The sequence below is a fragment of the Carcharodon carcharias genome, chromosome 22 (assembly GCF_017639515.1).
Source record: "Carcharodon carcharias isolate sCarCar2 chromosome 22, sCarCar2.pri, whole genome shotgun sequence".
Classification (NCBI taxonomy): domain Eukaryota; kingdom Metazoa; phylum Chordata; class Chondrichthyes; order Lamniformes; family Lamnidae; genus Carcharodon; species Carcharodon carcharias.
Window position 1 is genome coordinate 18,901,535 of NC_054488.1, and position 25,430 is coordinate 18,926,964.

General features: G+C 44.0%; 1 protein-coding gene across 1 annotated transcript in view; it reads right to left on the bottom strand.

Annotated features, from left to right (window-relative positions):
* The window catches only part of cacna1g (calcium channel, voltage-dependent, T type, alpha 1G subunit), a 727,897-nt gene that overhangs the window by 301,315 nt on the left and 401,152 nt on the right, over positions 1-25,430 (bottom strand). Inside the window, exons 4-5 of the mRNA XM_041216784.1 lie at positions 13,136-13,233; positions 719-878 (exon numbers count right to left, since the gene is read on the bottom strand). Coding sequence (XP_041072718.1) covers positions 719-878; positions 13,136-13,233 — 258 coding nt within the window. The remainder of the gene's footprint in view (positions 1-718; positions 879-13,135; positions 13,234-25,430) is intronic.

Below are 25,430 nucleotides of genomic sequence, written 5' to 3' on the forward strand. Positions count from 1 at the left end.
TCTGAGCTGGCATTCCACTGCAGTACTGAGGGAGCACTGCCCTGTTGGAGGTGCCCTCTTTTGAATGAGATGTTACATCGAGGCACCATCTGCCATCTTGGGTGGATGCGAAAGATCCCGCAATTTCAAAAAAGGATCGGAGCGTTCGTCCCGGTGTGCTGGCCAACATGCACCCCCCTCAATCAACACCCCTAAAGCAGACTATCTAGCCACCATCTGTCTATGAGAACTTGCCATTTGTGAATTCCCTCCTTGCGAACTGGACAAATGCATTGGAGGCACGAGCAATCTGAGAGAGCAAGGAAATGAGTATTGGTGCTGCTGGAGTTGGTGCTAGTTTGCCTGCTGTCTAGTTGCGTACATGGGCTGGCATTCCCCTCCATGCGAAACACTGCAACAATAAGTGCCAGCATCAGATATAAGATGGTACATGCAGTCAATGACTTATTAATTACATTGTTCAGGGTTAATGGCAATTATATTGTTTTGACTCTATAAGAGTTACATTGTTAACAGGTGATGGGTATTTGTAATTGGGGTACATACTGGGACCCTGGGGGGTTGGAGCAATGTTGCCTGTGAACTAAGTCAATAAACTCTGTCCAGTAAAGAAAGCTGCTGTGTCTCAGTTTAGCATTTACCTTGGCATTTTAAGGCTTGGATAATGGTAATTTTATTTAATTGTCTACTCGATCAACCCAACCAGGTTTTTACTCACATTGTAAAGTTTTCTTCGAGAAAGCACCTGTTTCGCAGCAGTCCTGCCCACAGCTGGACCCCAACAATGCCAAAAATAAAGAAGACGAAAAAACAGAGGAGAAGTACATTGCCTAACATAGGCAAAGTGTCCAGCAGCAGTGTCACCAGTATCCGCATACCTGTGGGGCAAGAGCAGAAAAACAAAGAACCATTTCTTACCCTTCCTGCTCTGGGGACCAGTGAGTGTACTAGCCTGACAGCAGCTGTCAACCATTTGTCAGCCTATTAATGCTCAGCAAGACAAATTGTTCAGCATAGTGATGTATTAATCATCTGTCAGGTTAATCAATCATCTATTAATATTAATATGTTTTCATTTGGATTAATATACCATTCTCTTGCTGTGTTGGCTAATCAGCTAAGATATCCTCTGCAAAGCGTATATCAATTATTCATTAATAATTATAATATTTATCTAAATACATTTGTCTGTCATCTGTCAATTAAGCATTGTTTTGCCATCTTTTGATAATATATATTAATAAATATTGATTAATACTTGTATCACTATCAATTAATACTTCTTAAATGATCACATTACTGATATGTTTTAATCAGCATTTCCATCTTTGTTGCAGTGTATCACACCATCTATTTTTCAGATATCAAAGCTCATGCTCATTTCCATTTACTATATTTGTAGATTTGGATCTTCTATAGATCTTTAAAATGGAACATTAGAATGAAGGATTATAAAAATGCTCTGACTAATCGAACATGCCTTAAGCCAGGAAAGGAGAACTGTGCAGAGGACGGCATCAGAACACATTTAAAGCCATTGAGAAATCCCTTGTGACAGATACAGCTTGCTGCTTTTTAACTGTATTTAAGTCTTAGTCAGAATATGCACCTTGGTTGTGTGCTTCAGGTGAAAACCCGACATTGCGCCATGTACAAAAATACTCTGGGTTTTAAACTTAAAATTGTTCAGAAAGGCACCAGAACCTTCACAATTGAGGATTGAATTGTTTTGCCCCTTACATATTTCTCTTTTTAAGATCTTGGAGAGGCTGTAAAGGAGACTTATGAGAATGATACAGGGGATGAGGGAATTATGTGGAGAGACTAGAGAAACTAAGATTGTTCTCCTTAGAGCAGAGATGGGTAAGAGGAAATTTAATAGAGGTGTTCAAGATTCTGAGGCATTTTGATAGAGTAATAGGGAGAAACTATACTGGCAGAAGGTTGAATAATTTTGGGTGAGATAGTGGTGTAGTGATAATGTCACTGGACTAGTAATCCAGAGGCCCAGGCTAATGACAGCTATCATCAATTGTTGTAAAAACCCCATATGGTTCGCTAAAGAGAAGGAAACCTGCCATCCTTATCTGGTATGGCCTACATGTGACTCCGGATCCATAGCAATGTGGCTGACTCTTAACTGCCCTCTGAAACGGTCTAGCAAGTCACTCAGTTCAAGGGCAATTAGGGATGGGCAGCAAATGCTGGCATTTCCAGCGATGCCCAGATCCCATGAAAAAATAAAAAGCTAGACAACATAGGTTTAACCTAATTGGCAGTGGGGAGATGAGCGAGTTGTTGTGATCTAGAATGCACTGCTTGAAAGGATGGCAGAAGCTGATTCATTAGTAATTTTCAAGACGGAAAATTGGACATAAAGTTGGAAGGGAGGCTGTGCAAGTGAATGGGACTAACTGGACAGCTCTTTCAAAAAGCTAACACGGGCACAATGGGCCAACTGGCCTCCTTCTGCACTATACAATTCTACTATTCTATTATTCTTGATCTTCCTCCTCTTGAAAGTGGAACTTTGTGGTTCTGTTGCAATCAGGAGTTTTCAGGATCCCTCTCATGTTGAAACATCAAGACAATTAGCTTGGTGGAGGTACCTAAAGGCGTAAGGCCACCCGTAAAGACTCAGCACCTTTCAGAGGGTAGGACAGAAAACTGGAGGGTTAATAGAATGGAACGCTGCTCCAAGGCTGAGCCTGGTGCGCTCTGATTGATTTTCAACATTTATCTCATTACCTTCCAAAGAAAACTTTATTCATTGTCACGACTCTGGCTTTTGCCAGGAGTGGCTGAGCATAAATCTTTATTCAATGTCCATGTAGCATCAAAGTGCTTTTGACGTTGGTGGTCTATACAATATCAGGTCAAAAAATAAAAATAGATAGAAAAGTGTCACAGGATGAATGATCTATAAATATTTAACATCTGAAAAATTTGCATGAAATCATTGCTGATTTCCAAAGGTTGTAAAGAGCACTCAATCCCCAAAGGGTTCATTTGGAGACAATGTGTGAATAATAAAATTCAGCATGTGGTGGGGGGAGCTTTACAGTCCAACCCTGAAACATTGACATTAATGCTTCACACAAATAGAGTTCCCCCCATCCCCAACAAATAATTAAACCACAGCAAAGCTGCCTTTCCCTCAACAGTAAGGGGTTTTAGGTTCCCCAATGAGTCAAATATTCCTGGAAAATCAGTGGGGTGTTAACATCCCACACGGTCATTAATGTGAGAATCGGCCAGCACATTTGGAGATGAAGAAATGCACAATGAGTTGTGAATCTCAGAACTTGCTTTGCACAAGTGGCATCTCGCCCTGAGCCTCCTGGTTATTTTAAAGAACCAGCTGGATTTGCACATTAATTGCCAGTTTCAACAAGGACTGCCCCATTGAGTTGATGGGCTCAGCCGCACAAAGCTGGGCTTCAATCCTTCGACAGCACCTTCCACACCCGCAAGCTCCACCACCTAGAAAGACAAGGGCAACAGATGCATGGGAACACCACCACCTTCAAGTCTCTCCACACGCCCCCGTCCCTCCCTCCCCTCCCCCCACCCCACCCCCACCCCCCCTCCCCCCTACGTTATATGGACTGCAGTGATTTAAGAAGACGGCTGACCATCACCTTCTTAAGGGAAATTAGGGATGGGCAATAAATGTTGGCCTAATCAGCAATGCCCAGATCCCATGAATGAATAAGTAAAAAACAAACTGTGCTAAGCTGGTTGATAACAGCCTAGGGTCTGATGATTAGCATCAACGCCTGTACGCGAGGGAGGTGAAAGATCCACCAGTGTTACTGCTCCTGAGCACTACCCAGGGGGAAGGGTATGTGTGTGACCATTGTGCAGAGGCAGGATGGGGATTAGCTCTGATGGGCCTGCAGACACTTGGTGTTTTGTCTCACATGTGAAGAATGGCCACTTGCCGGAATATTAGAGAATCATCAGGCACTGTGTATCTGCACCCCATCGAGAGTCAATCTCCTCAGGAGAGGTAGGGAGAAAAGGAAAGCACAAGGGGCCCAAAATTGTGCTGGTCCAACTGCACCGTTGGACGGGGCTGACTGCTACGTTAGGCAGTGGCACTGACCGTACCCACCTGTGCGGCTGGCTAATATAAATAGGCAGAATTTGCAGCAAATGCCCCTCAGGCATCTTCTCATGAGGGTGCCAAGGTGCAGGACGAGGCTGCCCGTGGAGTTGCAGTGGCGAAGCAGCTTACTGGAATTCTTTGTGGGATTCAGAAGCACTGAAGCCACAGGCTCATATTACCAGTGCAACCAAACAGCATCCCCAGTTCTAAGTGCCACCTCAGCACACCACCAAGATTGGTTTAAAAACAGCACAGGAGTGGGCACAATGGGAGTAAGAAACACTAAAGAAAGTAAAGGCCATTTTGTGATATTTGGTTCGGTGTTCTGGAATATACTTTGCATTTTTTGGACAGAATGTTTAGAGGTCAATTTGCAATAGGATATGTAGTTCCGCCAATGTTTTCTTACTGAACAACTACCCTTAAGGAGACCTCTTCCGACATCTCATCGTGGGAGCAGAATGATCCTCCAGCTAGCCTTCCTTCCATTGGTGGGGCTTTATTCATTTCCTTTCTCTTTTCCTCTTCCTCCTGCTTTGGTTCTGCCTCTATTTTAAGAACAGACATGGGAATGGCCATAATGAGTCCCATGATGAGGGCAGGAAGGAAAATGTTTCCCTGCCTGAGACAATGCTGAAAGGCTGCCTGTGGAACCTGCTCATGGTTGGGCAGCAGAGACATTTTTTTTCTTTTATTTATTCATTCATGGCGTGTGGGCATCACTGGCTAGGCCAGCATTTATTGCCCATCCCTAACTGCTATTGTTCAGAGGGCATTTAAGACTCATACGAACAAGGAGAAGGAGTAGGCCATTTGGCCTCTCGAGCCTGCTCTGCCATTTAATAAGATCATGGCTGATCTGATAGTAACCTCAAATCTCCATCCTGCCTATCCCCAATAACCTAACGCCCCCCCTTGCTTACCATAAATCTATCCATCTCTGCCTTAAAAATATTCAAAGACTCTGCTTCCACTGCCTTTTCAGGAAGTGAGTTCCAAAGACTCATGACCCCCTAAGAGAAAAAAAAATCACCTCATCTCCTTCTTAAATGGGCGGCTTCTTTTTTTTAAACAATGACCCCTAGTTCTAGATTCTCTCACAAGAGGAAACATCCTCTCCATATCCACCCTATCAAGTCCTCTCAGGATCTTATATGTCACCTCCAATGGTTACAAACCCAGCCTGTCCAACCTTTCCTCATAAGACAACCCACCCATTCTAGGTATTAGTCTGCTTCCAATGCAGTTACATCCTTCCTTAAGTAAGATAACCAATACTGTACACAATACTCCAGATGTGGTCTGATCAGTGCTCTGTATAACTGAAGCATAACCTCCCTACTTTTGTATTCAAATCCCCTCACAATAAATGATAACATTAGTTTTCCTAATTAATTGCTGTACCTTCATACTAGCCTTTTGTGATTAATGAACAAGGACACCAAGATCCCTCCGCATCTCAGAGCTCTGCAATCTCTCACCATTTAGATAATATGCCTCTCTTTTATTCTTCCTGCCAAAATGGACAATTTCAAATTTTCCCACATTATACTCCATTTGCCAGATCTTTGCCCACTCACTTAATCTATCTATATATTTTTGTCTCCTCCTTATGTCATCTTCACAAATTATTTTCCTATCTATCTTTGTGTCATCAGCAAATTTGGCAACTATCCCATCCATCCCTTCATCCAAGTTATTTATATAAATTATCAACAGTTGAGGTCCTAGCACTGATCACTCATTAACCACATTGCTGTGGGTCTGGAGTCACATGTAGGCCAGACCAGGTAAGGACAGCGGATTTCTTACCCTAAAGGACATTAGTGAACCAGATGGGTTTTTTAAACAGTCAGCAATGGTTTCATGGTCATCATCAGACTTTTTAATTCTAGATTTTTATTGAATTCAAATTTCACCATCTGCTGTGGTAGGATTTGAACCCATGTCCCCAGAAATTTATCCTGGGTCTCTGGAACACGAGTCCAGTGATAATACCAGTATGTCACCACCTCCCCCTCAAAGTCTTTCCCTCAACAGTAAGGAGTTCTAGGTTCCCCCATGGGTCAAAGCTTGCAGGTGTTCAAAACCGCCTGTGAACTCACAAGCTTCCTGATTTGGCAAGACTTATCCATGGGGTTAACTTAGGTCAGACTTAGGTGGCAGAATTTCTGGGACAGCAATTTGTTACCCTTGTTTAAATACAGGGACCACTTTGAAGCAGGTTGACCAAACCAACAGAGTCTGTCTACCAGAATTGACAGTGTACATTAGAACGGGCATAATTCTGCTATCCTTTGCTTCCTTTTGCACCATTGGAGGCCCTGCCTTCAGCTGCCTGCACCCTAAGCTTTGGAATTCTCTCCAGAAACCTCTCCACCTCTTGCTCTCCTCATTTAAGACACTCCTTAAAACCAAACCCTTTGACAAGCTTTGGGTCACCTGTCCTGATACCTCTTTATACGGTTCAGTGTCAAATCCTGTTTGATAACACACCGATGAAGCATAACACTCCCTCCCTAACAGCACTGTGGGTGTACTACACCACATGGACAGCAGTGGTTCAAGAAGGCAGCTCACCACCACCTTCTCAAGAACAATCAGGCCTGGGCAATAAATGCTGGCCCAGCCAGCGATGCCCGCATCCTGTGAATGAATTTTAAAAAGTGCTGTTGTAAGAAATTGACTGTCTCTCTGGAAAGACAATTTCTAAACACTTTGACCTCTGAGCAGTCTTCAGAAACACCAAGGTCACTTAGTTCAGGCTGCCGTGTTAACATTCCTAAGCTGGAAGGATGGCGCCTTTTGCATTTCTTATCTATGCAATTGTTTAGAATGGACCAGGATATAACCCTTAACAAATGTAAACTAAAAAGCTGACCTTGAGCAGGATGATGAACAGGGAAGGAGGTAACCACCTTGACAGTTTGGGCACCATTCCTATGTCCATGGTCAGAAGAGTTAGATAGATGATTGACACTGGGTAAGCTAGCATCCCCCCAAAAAGGGTGTATATATATATATATATATATATATATATGTAGGTGTTATACTGGTGTAGGGGGCCATGCACGTTGGACAGCTGCCTTCTTCAGATGGAAGGTGGACTAGAAGAGGAGGAGGAGGAAGATGAAGGGAAGAGTTTCCTAACACTTCAACTAGAGAGCAGAATGCTGTTATCATAAGCTACTGAGATCAACATACTCTGTGAACCGCCCATTTGTCTTCCAGGATCGATAAATTGCTCTCAACTGTTATGGGTTGTATACTTTTTCTGTCTAATTACTTAATGCATTATATCTAAACTGTTGCTTCTTATTCAACTCAATAAACCATCTTAAAATTACTTATGACTAGTTGACTGCCTATTTAGGTATCTGTGGGCCCGGATCCAAAAATCTTACAAATGGTGTCAGACGTGGGATCCACAGTAGTCGAGATCATTAGCTTGGAATTTGAAAAGCAACAGTTTTAGATTGTAGTTAAACATGTGGTGTAGTTATTAAGTGAAGCCAGGAGCCACAACAGCATTGGCATAAGCAAGAATGTGACTAATAGACAATTTGACAAAGGAGACAGGAGTATCAGGAGTGAACAATGTCCTGGGAGTTCTAGAAGAGTGTGACGGAGATTACGAGTGTATCCTTGATAGGCTTTCTACAGTAGTTCAGAAAGGAAACAGTGAATTGGAGAAAGTCCAGAATAAATTGGCCTACAGTGCACATCTGTGTGCCTTACAGCTGAGTAAAAATTTTGTGTGGTTCAGTGTCAGATTCTGCTTGAACACATCAATGAAGCATAACACTCCCTTCCTAACAACACTGTGGGTGTACCTATATCGCATGGACTGCACTGGTTCAAGAAAGTGGCTCACCACCACCTTTTCAAGGGCAATTAGGCCTGGGCAATAAATGCTGGCTTAGCCAGCGATGCCTGCATGCGAATGAATAAAAAAAAGTGTTGTGGGATGTCTTACATTAAAGGCACTATATAAATGCAAGTTTCTGTTGTTTGCTCTCCTTATTCTCCCCTGTAGAGTGGCCTTCAGACAAGACCCAATGCCCATGTTACCATATTCTCAATTACTTCAAATTTCAGTTCCTCCTAAGCTGAAACTATAACATTTTTGCACCAAAAAATTGGTCAAGATTTCAACTCCAAATTGTTCCAACAATGAAGAAGGAAGTGTTCAATAATTGTGGCTGAAAATATGTTGATCCAATTGGCATTTGTATCTGTCTCCTGCTTTCAAAATTACTCATTTAATCCAATCCAAAAATACTTCATAGAAAGAGGAGAATTAATGGCCACTGATAAAATCACTCCTGACAACTGTTAATATTGATGAAAATGATGGATGCAATTATTAGTTGTCCTATCAAATCCCCTTATGTCCTGATTCAACCAAAATTATATTTCACAGATATGAGCTATGGCTAGCTGATTTGAAAATTAATTTACCTAATTATAGCAACAATTAAACAGCGTAGTCTTGGGTTTCATCATCTATCAGATTGTCATTAAACTGGATATGATAATTTCTGGCCCTGGAAAAGCTGGTACAACAGCACATCCACCGATACAATAATTGTTATTAATGACATCGCCCAAATGACTGGCTTTTAATCTGACACTTTGAAACATAGCTAATGCTCAGCCATTCATCTTCAGGAGATGCCTGATTGGTAATAAAGTTGAGTTGCTGTTGTTTACATGAAAGCAATTGGAGAGAATGACGAGGATGGGGTTGGAACCAAAGCAAAGGTAGAAGAGCAAACAACAACTTGCATTCATATAGCGACTTTAATGTAAAAATGTCACTTCACAAAGAGAGTTTGACACCAAGACACATAAAGAGATATGAAGCCAGGCGACCAAAGGCTTGGCCAAAGAATTGGATTTTAAGGAGTGTCTTAAATGAGGAGAAGGAGAATAAGGCAGAGGTTTAGGGAGTGAATTCCAGAGCTTAGGGGCTTGATAGCTGAAGGCACGGCCACCAATGCTGCAAAAGGATGGGAAGAATAGCAGATCATTTTCACTAGTAACTGGGCCGGGGTCGGGAGATGACCTGCGTGTGGTGAAGGATTCTAGACAGGATCAGAAACAGAGGAGGTAAAATTCAACATTGGTTGTGGGGAAGGGGGTCCAAATCAGATAGTAACAGATCAGCCTTCAGTTCTACATTCTACCCGACTTTCCTTTTCATCAAGGGGGTGTATAACGAACCACTGATTTGTACCACCTCTTCCAAAATTTTGATTTTATCATCCCATTTAAAGGGAGAAAAACTTGCATCTATGTAGTACCTTTGACACTGTCAAGACACCCGTTCCCCCACCCACCCCCTGCACACCACCCTCGGCCCCACAAAGGGCTTTGCAGCCAAAGAAGTAATTTCTAAATGTAGCCTCTGCTGTAATTTAGGCAAACACAGCAAGATGCGACAAACAGCAGTGAGACCAATTGATCCGGTCTTTTTTTTGGTGTTGTTGGTTGAGGGTTGATTGGTAGCCGGGACACCAAGCTAACATCCTGCTTCTTCGTCAACCTGTACCTTGGGATCATTTATGTCCCTCATGCGAGGCAGGTCTTCAGTTTAGCGTTTTGGGATAAGACCTGGCCCAGTTTCAGCACTGCAGAAGCAAGAGGCCTGAGAATCGATAGAAATGGGCGCGTGGGCCTGGCCTGAAAAATTGCCGTCAGCCGCCGGTGCAAGTTGCGCATTCCAAAGGCAACTTATCGCCCGACAGGAAATTCTGGATCACCTGCTGTGCCAGAAGAGGCCTTTCCTTAATTTGGGGGGGGGGGGGGGGGGGGGGGGGGGGGGTGGGGGGGAGGTGCAGGGGGAAGGGGGTGTACAGTTGTGGCACATCTGTTCTCTGGTTAAGCAGAAAGGCATTTAAAAAAAAAATTAAAGTGTGTACTTGCTAATTCCGGCTGCCAAGAGTCCTGAATTGTGCAGGCTTGTCGTCATTTGAAATAAGAGGTCAACGGGTTCTTCAACTGGTTTTAGGCCCCAGATGTATAGAAGGGGCCTAATGCCTTTTAGGCATCCACCAAGGATGCCTATAAAATGAGCCCACAGATTTAGCAGCAGGATCAATGCCTGCACAGGTTGGGTGCAGCCAAAGCTAAATGCTTCATGCCTGTTTTGCAGTGCAAAATGGGAACAATTTGCATATCAATTTCTACCCCCTCATCTGAAAGTCAGCACCTCTGACAGTGCAGACTGAATTTTCAGCCCAAGCCTCTCTGAGATAACCATGGAGCTTGAACACAAAGCTGGCTGCCTCAGGGCCACTGAACCAACATTAAAGCAACGGGGAAGTTTGGAGAAATGTATTCACATAAGTGGCTGGTGAAATATGGAATCCATTAAGATTAGTGGCTATTGAAGCTGAGCCAATCATGGCATTCGGGAATGGAATTAGATAAACAGCTGGGGATGAAAAATATTGAAGAATGTCGGGAAATAAGATTAAAGTAAGTAGCTCTGCCATGGAGTCAGCACCAGCACAGACATGAAGGACCGAATGGTTTCCTCCTGTGCCAAAATGACAAAAAAACTCTAGGCGGGATATGAATGAGAGACACAATAAGAAAGATTAATTTCCTTTGAATAAAAATATTACTTTATTTGAAAGTGTCTCCCTCTGAATAGTTTGGACAGGTCAGAATGTTTAAAAAGCTGTCAGCCACGCACAGATTCTAGGTGACAGAGCCTGGATTCCGACCTGTGTATCTAAGGCATCGCCTCAGTGCAATGTAAACGCAGTTAGAAGTAGTAAACTCTGTCTGTCACAGGAAGCAGCCAACTGGCATCTACTTGTAGTTATCCTTACGTTCTTATCTCCCTATCTGGTCTTCCTCTTTTCTCGATTCCTCTGTCACCCCCTTCACAGCTTGCGTGTTGTGGGAGTTGCAAATATTGCCTCATCTTCTTTGGCATTGTAGAATTGTTGAAGTTAACAGCACAGAAGGAGGCCATTTGGCCCTTTGTGCCTGTGCGGGCTCTTTGGAAGAGCTATCCAATTCATCCCATTCCCCTTCCCTTCCATTAAAGCTTTGCAAATTTTTTTTTTACTTTCAAGTATTTATCCAATTCTTACCACGGAATCTGTTTTCACCATCCTTCAGCAGTGTATTTCCGAACGCGACAATTAACTGAGTAAAAAAATTCTCCTCATCTCCCCTCTGATTCTTTGCCAATGACCTTCAATCCATGTTCTCTGGTTATTGGCCCTCCAGCTAGTGGGTATAGTTTCTTCTTATTTACCCTATCAAATCCCCTCATAATTTTGAACACCTCTATTAAACCTCCTCTTATCCTTTTCTGTTCTAAGGAGAATAATATCAGCCAATCACTGTAGATAAATAAAGTTCCTCATCAGTGAGAGAAAGGCCCATGTGAGAGAAAAACAGGGGTCATTGTAGGTACAATCATACTCCATAAATGTGGAAAGTTGCAATGCTCAGTCAGGGTCAAGGCATATTGACATCCTCCAACATCCTAACTACAAGAGAATTGTTCATCCCAGCTCTAACAGTCTTGTTTTTTGATTATACGTCTCTCAGTTAACTGATGATAAATGACCACCACAACCCTGTACACATCAGAAATCAATGTGTTACTTGAGGGAGTCATGACTGATGGGCACTTTCCCCTTTTGCCAACCTGCCTGAGTCTCAATTCAAGAGTTAAAATCTGGAGCTGAATTTTGTCAGGGCAGCACTGGCCCCCAGTGGCAGGCCGAAAAGCTGGGGCCAACCCTGCCTCAGCTGTTTCTGGTAGCCGCGACCTGATTCTGTGGCAATGAGACAATAAGCTCTCTGATATCAGTGTTCCTGCCCCTTTAAGGGGTAAGTTCCCGCCTCCAAGAACTGCCGGCCAATTGGAGGGCCAGTAGGTCTTCAGTTCCAGTAGTGCCACCGGGACTGGAATAGCACAAACCTGGAGCAGCACCATGGATGCCTCCTTGGGACCTAGGTAAGTGGGGTCAGGGTAGTAGGGGCTAAGTAGGCAGGCCCTGGCAAGAGTTGGGGGTGGGGGAGATTGGGGTTGGTTGATGAGGGAGGGTGGAAGTCTTGCCATGGCGGTGGCCCATGCTGTTGGGGGGGCCCATCGTGGCCCACAGAATTCCCAATCTGGAGGCCCCCACATCAAGCCTGGAGGGAGGTCCCCAGGTTTTGCTGGGTGGTCTCCACATGTGGCAGAGGGTCTCCCTCCTCACTGCTGGTAGAATTTCAGCCGTGGCAGGAAGAAACCCTTAAGTAGCTCTTAATTAGCTACCCCCTTGGAGTGGTAAGGTACCTCTTTGGATGGGGTTCCTTTGGGAGAGTTAAGGCACCTTTTGGGATTGTTAAAAGTGAACATGATTATGTAGTTTTTACACACAGACTCACTGGAACTGTCAAGCTTCAAAAGAGGTGTCCAGCTGTCCAAGAGCTGTTCAGCTGTCTGGGAGATGTCCAGCTGGTAAGCTTGTCAAAGCTAACTAGGAAGAGACAAAGGTCTCAAGGAACTGTCCAAGGAAACTAGGTGAATTGGCATAGAGGGTTAAGGGTGGTCAGGAGCATGGATTGGCATGAGTTGGCACTAAGTTGGCATAGGGGCACAGGGGAAAGGGGGTGGGTAGAATGGCATTAAGTTGGCATAAGGGAGTGAGAGACCATGGGGGTGGGTGAGGGGCATGGGCTGGGCATAGGGAACATGTGGGGGAGGGTGAGGGGGTGAGGGCTGGAGGTATGTTTTTTGTTTTATTATTATTTTTTATTTATTGTAACACAGCCTGCAGATTTGTCCCAGGGTCGCCTGCACTGACTCCTTTTTCAGCCCGCCACCCCCCTGACCAAAAATCCCACCTGCAGGCAGCCATTTCTAAAGGTCGCGTTTGCTGAGCCAGGCACTTGTTCGACTCAGCAAACTCGACGTAGGGACGAAAATCTGGGCCTGTTTCTCTTTCCACAGATGCTGCCAGACTTGCTGAGTTTTTCCATCATTTTCTGTTTTTATTCCATACTTACTAGGGACTCTGTTAATGGCTCGAAGTGGTCTCAGTACCCTCACAGTACGGACAGCTGATAGACTGACATTCTGTAGGTCCAGTGAATACTCTAACATGCTGAAAAAGAAACAGAAAGCAATGGTTATCCACTCGGAGTCATTCACAACAACAGACAAGATAATCGGTGTAGGGCACCATTCATTTCTTCTGCCCTGCTACTCCCAGCAGCATGATTTAGGTTCACACTGCCATCATCTCTTTCCAGATTCTGCGATATTGCGTAGAGATAAAAAGGAAGGGAAGTAAGAAATTTAAAACTCCTCAAGTGCAGTAAATCTGAAAGACAACCAAAATGTTCACAACAGGCCCATTAGCACCTGAAAGAACAAGACAAGTTTAATGTTGCAAGTGGGACCTTTCATTAGAACGGACATAATTAAGCTAAGGAGGCCTCCCTCCTCTATATAGCTTGAGTTGACAACTCTGGTTCGATGTATTCCCGGGCACATGGGAAAACCACTCCCTGCGAGTTCCCCTCCAAGCCACTCACCATCCTGACTTGGAAATATATTGCTGTTCCTTCGCTGCCACCGGGTCAAAATCCTGAAACTCCCTCCCTAACAGGCCGTGGGTGTTCCTACACTGCAGCGGTTCAAGAAGGCAGCTCACCACCACCTCCTCAAGGGCAATTAGGGATGGGCTATAAATACTGGTCTAGCCAGTGATGCCCAGATCCCATGAATAAATAGAGGAAAAGCCTTTAACCTCGAATCACTTCTCCCCGCACTCCACCATTGCTCCATTTCTGGGCACACCACCTTCCCACATCCATTGAAAAGAGAATGGACTCTTTGGGTGGGATTTCCCGGACCCACCCGCTGCAGGAACAGAAATTCCCACCGGAAGCCAATGGACCTTTGGCTTGTCCAGTAAATTTTCTGTCCCGCCCGCGACGATTCCCACCATGGGCGGGACTGGAAAAATCCTGTCCTCTGTCAACTGATTGCATAAACTAAACTGTCAATCAAACAGCTTTTGTTTCCTCTTCTCCAACATTTTTATTTCTTATTAATGACAGTGTTCAAAGAAATTGGGGGAAAAAGCCAAAATTTTGTATAATACTTTGTGATTATTCTCCTGGTTTGTTCACCGGACTGTTCACAGAGACTGATCTTCAATTCTTGGAGACTCCAGGCCAATCCTTGAAGGTTGGCAACCCTAAAGCGGGAGGACAATCGATGGAGGCCTAAGGTATATCCATAAAGAAGTAGCTGATGGGCTTAGTAACTTGTGAAGTGATTTTAAACAGGAATTGGCATGCTCGTAGCACTTACAAAGTGTAAAGTGTTGCATATTAGTTGCGTTAAACACCATTGGCATCTGTAAGCCCATTGAACGATATGGGTGGGAGCAGTACATTGACACCTCACTGGATTATCGTCGAGCTCAGTTAAGAATAGATATTTTTCTAAAAACTCAAACTCAGAAATGCTTAATGACTTATGGCCCACCAGCTCCAAAAGTCGTGTCAAAGGCATTTGCATTTCCATGTTGGACTATGGGGTGGTGGAAGGCAACAAGGGTTCTCTGGTGTTCTGGTGGTGGAACTCCCACAATTCTGTTTGTCAGTGGATGTGGACATGGTAACGTAGCAGGAACTGTCCCGTATACATAGCTACTTGGCAGTTTCTGCCTGGAGTGAGTTAATGGTTTGTTTTTAGACTTTTGCACAGGCATTCAGTGTAAATCATCAATATACTGCTAGCTGATCCTGAGCAGGAGGAGCTGTGATGTGCTCTGAGCCACAGAATATTCTGTTTCCGTGGTAACCATTGGTTTGAATACTTAAAATATTTTTTTTTTCATTTTCATTCTGTTGCCAGGCATCATTATTCCATTGAAAATACTTGTTACTTTCACTGTAAATGCCAATTGTTAATTGTTTACTTCTCTAATGCAGCTTTCCATGTCTAAAATGCATAATCATTGCAAATATAACTAGCACCTTCCCCAATTGATGAGTTCCTGTATTATTATGCTTTGATATCAGCGGGGAGCACTCTTGCTGAGTCAGAAGATTGAGTTCAAGTCTTATTCCAGAGACTTGAGCACAAATTCTAGGCTGACACTCCACTGCAGTACTGAGGGATTGTGGCACTGCCAGAGATATCATTTCTCTGATGAGATGTTAAACTGAGGCCCTGTCTGCTCTCAGAATTGGATGTAAAAGCACTATTTCAAAGAAGAGCTGGTGAATTCTCCAAGCTGTACTGGCTAAATATTTATCCCACCAACAATATCATTTAAGACATTTATTTGGTTATTATCACATGGCTGTTTACGAAACCTTACTGTGTGTGAAATGGCTGCTGCATTTCTTACATTGCAACATGACAACACTGCGAAAAGTACTGATTGGTTGTAAAACACTTTGCCACATCTTGAGGTTGTGAAGGGCTCTATATAAAGCGACAATAAAAACAGAAAATGCTGGAAGCACTCAGCATTCAACACTTACTCAACACTCAGCAGGTCTAACAGTATCTGTGGAGAGAGGAACACAATTAATGTTTCAGGTCAATGGCCCTCCCTCAGAACTGTTCCATGATCTTCTGTCGGCAATAGTGGTTTGTCAGAAACCTGGATGTGGCCTTAGTGGGTCACTGAAGGAGATTTTCGAGAAGGCGGCCAGTTAACAGGCTGCACCTGGGAGCCCCGTCCAATTAAGGACAGTTTGGGCAGACTGCGAAAGGATAGTACAGGAGCCAGTTCACTGTGTGAGGGTGAGGTTGCATGAGTTCTGTTGCAGGAGACTCAGATAAGCACTGTGATGGAGCAACCTACAAGAGAAGCTGATGGATATGTAAAAGAAAGATGCCAGGTGCATTGGAAAGCCTGCCAGAAAACCTGCATACAGTATGAAGGAGCATGGAGGAGTCCAGCATCAACTTGGCACAGTTGATGGCTGATATCTCAGCTTCCATTGCAGCTCAAGCAGCTTTCACCAGAAGACGAAGTGCTACAGTGGAGGCTCAAACTGAAGTCACGCAAGGTCAGACTCCTGGCACAATGACTGTGGATTACAGTTTGAAAAGGACAGTGGTACAACAATCTGTCCTCCAACAGTTTTCTAAGATTACTGAAGTGCCAAACCTGGGGGAATGGACTGTGAACCTGCATGTCATCCTCTCTCAAGAAGACAGTGTTCATTCTCCCACCAATGCCACTTTGCCTACCAGCCAGCCAGCCCAGACTGCTGCAGTGCATGGCGAGGTGATGCAGTCTTCGGCCAGGTTCTCTGGGTCCAGAGCTGCTTAGGTTGTCCTCAAGGCCACTTGCAGTTTCTTCCACTAACAGTCAGCAGCCTTCCACTAGCTATGCTGCAGCCACTGGTGTAGCACTTTGTAGGAACACTAGGCCTGGCAAAGGCACATAGAAGACAGGCAGTAAAGGGTGATTTTTGACTTTTGTATGTAATATGGCACGATTTGCTTCATGAACCTGGTTTGGAATGTTACATTTTGGTGGCTTTTATTTGCACATTGTGGTCAAGCAGATGCTGTGAGTCAGTGAGAGAGGGTGTAGGACTGTTGGTTACTAGTATTGCACTTAAATTAGTTCTTCGTGGGCAGCAGGTCCAGAAAGGGGCATTCTGGGTTGCCCCCTTTCTTCCTCTTCCTCTTCATGCCCTTGTTCCTCAGCTGCCTGTTGTATAGCTGGTAGTTGTACAGCATGCAGCAGGCCATGGTGAATCTCGACACCTGCTACACCCAATACTGCAGACCTCTTCCCTAGTGGAATTGTTGTTTGAGGACGTCAATGGTCCACTCTATCACATGTTGTGTGGCAACATTGCTTTCATTGTGTGCATGCTATGCATGTGTGTGTGCGGGTTGTACACCAGAGTCATGAGCCATATTGTCAATGGATAGCCCTTGCGAACCCTTGGGTTCATTGTGGTGGCTCAAAGGCAACTGGCACAGCAGGACTGCCGCAGAATGAAGGTATCATGACTGCTGCCAGGATATCAGTCATTGATCTACCTAATTCACTGCCTACAGTCACACACTAGCTGGATGTTGAGTGAATGGGGTTCCTTTTGGTTCTGGTACAGGGCAGAATTAACATGCTGGTCCTACAAAGTGATAAGTGTGCAGGCAATGGCACCCTGCACCATAGGAAAACCCATAATCCTAGTGAAACCATGGGCTCGCTTGCTGCTTCTCTCTGACACGAGAGAATGAAATATAGTTAACTTGTAGTGACTAGAGAAGGTCTGTGATCTCCCTTATGCAACAAGGATGGCAATTATGAATATCTTCAGCTCCAGCATAAAAGGAGGCAGACACACACAAAATTTATTCACAATGGTACCTTCACAGCCACTGACAATGCGGTAATTGTCCTGATCCGGAGTTGCAGCAGATGGCAGATTTCAGTGGCAACGACCTTACTGAAGTGTGGACATCTCACACATTATCCTTCGTTGAGGTTCAGGTAGGAGAATTGTTCCCTGAACACCCCTGGATGGATATGGCCTTCTCCTGTGAGCCTTTCCTCGCCTTCCTTCTCATTCTCCCTCTTCCAGCAGTTTGTCCTGCTCTGTGTGGTCTCTGTCCAAGCCTTGTTATATTCCAAGGGTAATGCCTACTTATGCACATTTGTTGGGGGCAACTGGTTTGTGCAGAAACCAAGAAGTCAGTGAAAATGCTTTCATCAGCCGGCACACCACATCCTGTAGACTTCTGTAACTTGAAGCAAAAAAAAACTTCCATTTATATAGTGCGTTTCATGACCACAAGACATCCCAAAACACTTCACAATCAATGAAGTACTTTTGAAGTGTAGTCACTGCTGCGCTGTAGGAAAGTCAGCAGTCAATTTTCACGTAATAATCAAATAATCTGTTTTAGTGATGTTGGTTGAGAAATAAATATTGGCCAGGATACCAGGGAGAATTGTCCTACTCTTTTTTGAAATAGTGCTATGGGATCTGAGAGAGCACACAGGGCTTCAAGACCTCTAGCAAGGTGCCCCTAGGCTGGGATTTTAATAGCCTAGAACATCTGGGATAATTTGGGCAATTTAATGTACAGCAGGAAATGTGATGTGAATTCAGATTGAAAGGTAACAAATTAGAATCAAACAACTCCATGTTAACTCTGCTTCTCTCTCCACAGATGCTGCCAGATCTGCTGAGCTTTTCCAGTGCTTTCTGTTTTTATTTTAAATTAGAATCGAGGCCATCTTTTTCCTAATTAGACTAATTCTCATATATCATCATAAAGCCATGTCCAACTGAAGCACAGAGAAATGGTGATTGGCTGAAAGCAGATTAGTAACTTGGGTCCAAACTTACTTTGCACTGCACAGAGAAAGAAAAAACTGTTGAAATAATTGTCATGAGATGACGTAGATTGTAAGTATTTCACTGGCTGCTATAAACCCTGTTCCTAGCAAAAATGAAAAACAGACCGAGAGTGGTTTCCAGCCATTAAGTGGAGATGGGTAAAAGTTCCCCCAAGTGCATCCTACCTGAGGAACATGGTATGGTACTGCCCACACAGCATGCAGTAATTATGATTTTATTTAGAATGTAATGTACCTTTAAGAATAATATGTTAAGGAAGATCACATGATCTGTAGTAACCAATAGGACAGTAGTGTGGGCTACCTCAGGAGTCAGTATAGAGATGGAGTTGAAGTTGAAAGCGCACATGTAGTTGCTGCTGAGTATATTGTAAATAAATTTCATGCTTCCACACAAGAAGTGTCTGCAGATCAACTCTATCATTAATAGCACAACTTGGCCACCCTAAAATAAACTGGTGATGAGGATAAAACAGGATTGAACAGAAGAAATCAACTTACAAAGAAATTGGCACTGTACCTCGCCCAGTGATTGTAAGTAGCAAGCTCCGTTATAACTGAAGAAGTTATCCCCTCTCAAAATGTCACAATTTTGGAGAATTGATCCTTTTGAGCTTGCCACAGGCGATTGGTCTTAATGCATAGAACGCCACATGTTCTTTTTTCAAATGAACGAGATTATGGGGAAAGAGAAGAGGTGGGTGATCCGCTTGAGTACTTGTGGGAGAAAAACCTACAGTTTGATGTGAAGCTTGATGGCACCCAGTGCCCCAGATTCATAGGGCAGAATTTTGCCCTCGGATGATGGGCGGGTCCCACCGGCTTGGCGGCGGGCAGGCAACCGACCCCCGCCACTGAAACGTGCCCACCGCCATTTTAAGTGGGCGGGCCAATTAAGGCCTGACCAGCAGCATCCCCGATGAGAAGCGCTATGCGCTTCCTGTGCTGGGGGGAAGGATTCCCCATCTGTCAAAGTGCGCTCTTCCGTGCATGCGCAGGAAAGAATGCACTGATCCCTGAGGCAAAGTCCTGTCTCAGGGAAAATACTGACAGTGGTAAAAACTTTAAAAATAGAAACATTAAAAAATTATTAACACCCCCTCATGTGGCAATGTCACACGAGATGGGACATGTTAATAAAGAACACATAAACGTTATTATTTTTGTACAAAATGGACATGAAACTTCATCCCGCCAGTGGTTGAGCCTTAAGGTTGGACGGGCAAGTCTTTAAGTGCTTTAATTATCCTGTCAATGGCCTCAATTGGCCATTGACAGGTCGGCGGGCGGTCATCTGCTTTCGCTGTCCGCCCTCCTTCCTAAAAATGTCATCCCGCATCATGTTCCCCTCGGCGACTGGGCCCCGCCCCCAAATCGACGAGAGGAAAATCTTGGCCAAAGAATTTCGATGCATTGATGGACCTCGTGAAGGGTCACTTTCAACCAAAGCCCTCAGTCACGATGCAGAGGTTCAGGTTTAATTCGCGAAATAGGTCCCCGGGTGAGACAATTGCATGCTACATGACAAATATGAAACAGCTAACGGAACATTGTGAGTTCAATACGACTCTGAATGACAGAGGTTGTTTAGTGTGTGGTGTGAAAGAGGACACTATTCAGAAAAGATTATTGCCCAAAGTGAATCTGGATTTCAAGAAGGCGCTAGACATAGCGCTGGCCATGGAAAGTGCAGTAAGAGATTCAACAGCAATACAGGGTGTGCAAAATGGCACCGTCTTCCACATCGGGTGGGAAACCTCAACTGAAAGAGGCGCGAGAAAGCGAGACTCTGCTGAGAAGCAGGAAACAGCCTCTGCCAGCCAAAGGATAAAGCCAAATAACTTTGCAGTGAATTTGAAGAATAATCCTAATAGAGGTGGAAACAATCAGTCTTTTAGCGATTGGCAGTTTAAAAAAATCGAATGTTACTATAGCCATAGAAATGGACATGTAATGGGGCAGCACAAAGAAAGATTCAAGCAGGCTTGTAAACAAAGGAAGAAGCCCAATGAAATCTACAATGTAGAAGAGACTGAAACAACAAATTCAGATATTTACTCGTTGTTTAATTGGAAAGTTAGAAAGACAGAACCAATATTTGTCAAAGTGAAAGTAAATGGCAAACCTGTTCAAATGGAAGTGGACATGGGAGTTTCCACTACAGTAATTGGGGAACATACCTTTGGATATTTGGATAATGGTGAAACCAATTAAGTTTAGAAGAAACAGATGCCAAGCTAAAAACATATACAGATGAAGACATTCAAGTAAAAGGCATAAGCAGAGTAACAGACCATTATGGAGCCAATCGGCAAAGCTACCCTTGATGGTGGTAGCAGGTGAAGGGCCAAGTCTCCTGGGGTGAAATTGGTTAAATGTAATTAACTTAGAATGGTCTGAAAACTTCCAGTAGAGAGCAAGTATGCTACCAGAGCTACTTAGAAAGGATGCCACCATCTATAAGGATGAACTGGAGAAAATCCAAAGCTTGCAGGACAAGATTCATGTAGATCTGGAAGCAACCCCTCACTTCATGAAGACGAGACCGGTGCCACATGCCCTGCGTCGACATTGAACTGAACAGATGAGAGAAAGTGAGTGTTATACAAACCATATAATTCTCAGAATGGGCAGCACCCATAGTCCCCATCCTTAAATCCAACCAGTGTGTCCAAATTTGTGCAGACTACAGACTGATGGTTAATAAAGTGGCTAAGCTGGGCAGGCAGCCCATTCCAAAAATCGAAGACCTGTATGCCAAGCTGGCAGGGGGGGACATTGTATACAAAGCTTGACATGAGTCATGCTTATTAACAACTAGAGTTGGATAATGCCTCCTGGGAATTTGTCACAGTTAATACCCACAAAGGGTTGTACCAATATACACCATTGCCTCTCAGTGTGTCCTCTGCTCATGCCATCTTTCAGAGAACAATGAAAAGTTTACTGTAGAGACTGCCCCAAGTTGTAGTCTCTTTAGATCGTGTATTGGTGACAGGATTCACTGAAAAAGAGGATTTAGCAAACTTAGAAGTCTTAAAACAGAAGCTGGAATGTTTGAAAAAAAAGTGCACAATCCAAGTGAGGGAGGTAATCTATTTGGGTCACCAGGTAGATTCACAGGGCCTCCACCCGGTTGAGGAGAAAGTGAGAGTCATAAAAGAGGCACCTGCGCCAAAGAACACCCTTGAGCTCAAATCATTCCTAGGAATTATCAACTATTATGGGTGCTTCTTACCCAATTTGTGTACAGTGCTGGCCCCCCTACATTCTCTACTCAAAAACAACAAACATTGGTCTTGGGAGGCACCCCAGAAAGAAGCTTTCATAAAGGTGAAACAATTGTTGCACTCGTCCAATCTCCTAGTGCATTATGACCAGACGAAGGAATTGGTGCTGACATGTGATGCCTCCCCCTATGGAGTGGGAGTAGAGCTCTCTCATCGTGGACAATGGCCTGGAATGACCAATAGGTTATGGATCAAGAATGCTTACCACAGTGGTAAAGGGATACTCACAGATAGAAAAAGAAGGCTTGTCCATCATCTTTGTTGTCAAGAAATTTCACTACCACATACACTGCCATAATTTTCAGACCACAAACCATTGCTAGTGAGGACAAAGCTATACCACCAATAGCCTCAGCAAGAATACAATGATGGACCTTAATTCTGGCAGCATACGAATAAACTCTCATACAAAGGCCTGGCAATCAAATTGCAAACGCTGATGCCCTCAATCATTTGCCTTTACATGAAAATGATGAACACACCCCAGTTCCACAGGAACTTGTTTTACTGTTAAATTTCTTAGATTCCTCACCGGTATGTGCTCGACAGATCAGAGTCTGGACAAGTCAGGACCCAGGCCTATCTCAATTCCAGAACAAGTGCTACATGGTTGGTCACAGGAGCCCGTATCTGATGAAATGAAACCTTACTTCAACAGGAGATATGAAATAACCAGCCAGGATGGCATCTTACTGTGGGGAGCATGAGTGATAGTTCCTTCAAAGGGAAGAGAACCACTTTTAATTGAAGTACATAGTGTCCATCCAGGAATTTCCTGTATGAAGAACATAGCATGCAGCTATCTATGGTGGCCTGGGATGGATGGCAAAAGAGAGGGTTTAGTAAAGCACTGTGTGCAATGTCAGCAACTGCAAAAGTTGCCAGTGACAGCTCCATTACACTCATGGGAGTGGCCAGGTAGACCATGGGCATGGTTACACATTGACTACGTTGGACCTTTCCTGGGAACAATGTTTGCTCATTGTCAATGCCCATTCAAAATGGTTGGGCATATATGAGGTGAAGTCACTAACGTTGGCCACTACAGTTGAGAAACGATGTCAAAGTTTTGTCATTCATGGATTACCAGAAGTAGTCATTTCTGATAACAGCACAGTATTTACGCGTGCTGAGTTTCAAAGGTTTATCAGCCTCAATGGTATCAGTCATGTAAAAACTGCACCGTACCACCCTTCCTCAAATGGACTGGCCAAAAGGGCGGTTCAAACGTTCAAGGCAAGCATGAAAAAGCTAACTGGCGATTCATTGCAAACCAGGCTAGCACGTTTTATTTTTCATTGCAGGATTACCCCTTACACAACAACAGGTTTCACACCCACAGAGTTATTGTTGAAACGCCTCAGGATGAGATTGAGCTAAATAATGCTGAATTTAGATGGGAAGGTGCAAAGGAGTCGGGGAAACCAGAAAACTAGACACGACTGGCATAGTCGCATGAGGACATTTACCATGGGAGAGCCGGTATACATGAAGAACTTCGGGGAAGGACCAAAGTAGTTACCTCGTGAAATAAGTGCGGTGACTGGACCTCTATCTTACCACATGGAGGTGGAAGGCTGGATCATCCATAAACATGTGGACCATTTAAGGAAGAGAGAGACAAATCACCAAGATTTGGTTCCACCAGTGATCATGACCGGGTCTGTGTTTCCTGTTGTGAATACTCAACCCAGGACTGACATGTCTGATGTTCCTGTAAGAGTTGAGGATACAGAACTGCAAGTGCCCACCGAAACACCTGATGTTCAGGCAACTCCGGAAAAGGAGGTTCCTGACAAAGAATCTGAAGTTGTGGAGCTGCAACATTCCACATGTACCAGGAAACCACCTGAAAGACTGAACTTGTAAATTCCTTACCCAGTATAAATATTATGTTGTCTTGAAAAATATATACTTGTAAATATAATATGTATACCTAAGTTAAAGGAGAGGAATGTAGTAATCGTGGTTTTATTTAGTGTGTAATATGCCTTTAAGAATAATACTTGTTAAGGATGATCACATGATCTATAGTAACCAATAAGAAAACAGCTTGGTCTACCTCACAAGTCAGTATAGATATAGAGTTGGATTTGAAAGCACACATGTAGTTGCTGCTGAGCATATTGTAAATAAACTTAATGTTTCCACCCAAGAAGCGTCTGCAGATCAACTCTATCATTAATAGCACAACTCAACCACCCTACAACACAGCATGACTAGCACATGATAAGCATGAGCAGTCATCTCTCAGACAACAATCAGACCACAATGTGCACAAAAACCAGGAAGAGACCATTCAGCCTGTCACGCCTGCTGCAGCATTAAATTATTTCAATTCTTATCCTTATCTTGGCTCAATCTACTTGGCTTTGATTTGTAACTCTTAATATGCTTGCCTAACAAAAAAATTCAATCTCAGCTTTGAAATTTTCAGGTGCCCACATTCCCCCCGCCTCATCCCCACCCCCCAGCCTCAAGAGGATTTTTGACAGAGTTTCAAATTTCCACTACCCTTTGTGTGAAGAAATGTTTCTTAATGTCACCCCTGAATGGTCCTGCTCTAATTTCTAGGTCATGCCACATGCTCTGGAATCCCCCCACCAGAGGAAATATCTCTCATCAAATTGTTTAATTACCTTAAGCACTTGAATTAAATCACTCCTTTATCTCCCATTTTCAAGGCTGTACAAACCACTCTATGCAACCTGAACTTGTAATTTAACCCTTTTAGCCCCAGTGTCTTTCTGGTAAATTCGTGCAGCACCCACTCCAAGGCCACAACGTGTCCTTCCTGAGGTGTGATGTCTAAAGCTGAATGCCATCTAACCTGAGATTTCTGTAACTGTAGCAGAAGTGCCAACCCATTCAATACCAGAACCAATGAGTTCTACTTCTCCTTCTCCTTCAGTTCTCTGCACGAAGGCAGATCCGACCCATAGCTCCATGACCTCCACTACAGGCAGCCCTGAATCCTCCCCAGCTGGAATGGGGATCAAACCCTATCTTGTTGGCACCAATCTGATCCACACCAGCTGTCCAGCCAACCGCACCCCTCCTGCACAACCAGAAGGAGTCGGAGTTGCCATGGCAACATTCACTTTTACATGCATATTGCAGTCCTGGAGCTATGAATAGCGATGTAGAGGTTCCCATTTCTCTCCGTCACATGGCTGACCAGGAATATCTCCCACTCTTAATGCCACTGGAGTATATTGGAAGGGTTTGCAGATTGATACTCAATCTGTTTGGCCTCATGTGAACGCACCTTCCTTGGCCATCAAGTCCTGGAGTGGGATTTGAACCCGAAGCTTCTGGCTCAGAGGCAGGGGCAGTACCTACCGGTGCCACAAGACCTCCTCTCGCTGTGTAAAAGTCAATATTTTTAAATATTACTTTTGTGCCTGTCCACTGAGCCATTGGAAAGTGATCAAAAACAGGAACACAGTCCAGCCGTTTCTGCTCTATGCCTCTGAGATATTGTGGCCACCCCAGCTACGATTAGGTAACACAGCACTGACCAGAAATCAAATATGGTGCCCTTTGAGCGATCATACTGGGCTTTTACCCACCGTGCTATCAGTGAGCGAGACTGGCACCGTGATTCATTTACTATCTAGTCACTGTTTGCTCAAACCCCAGATTCTCCGTGGG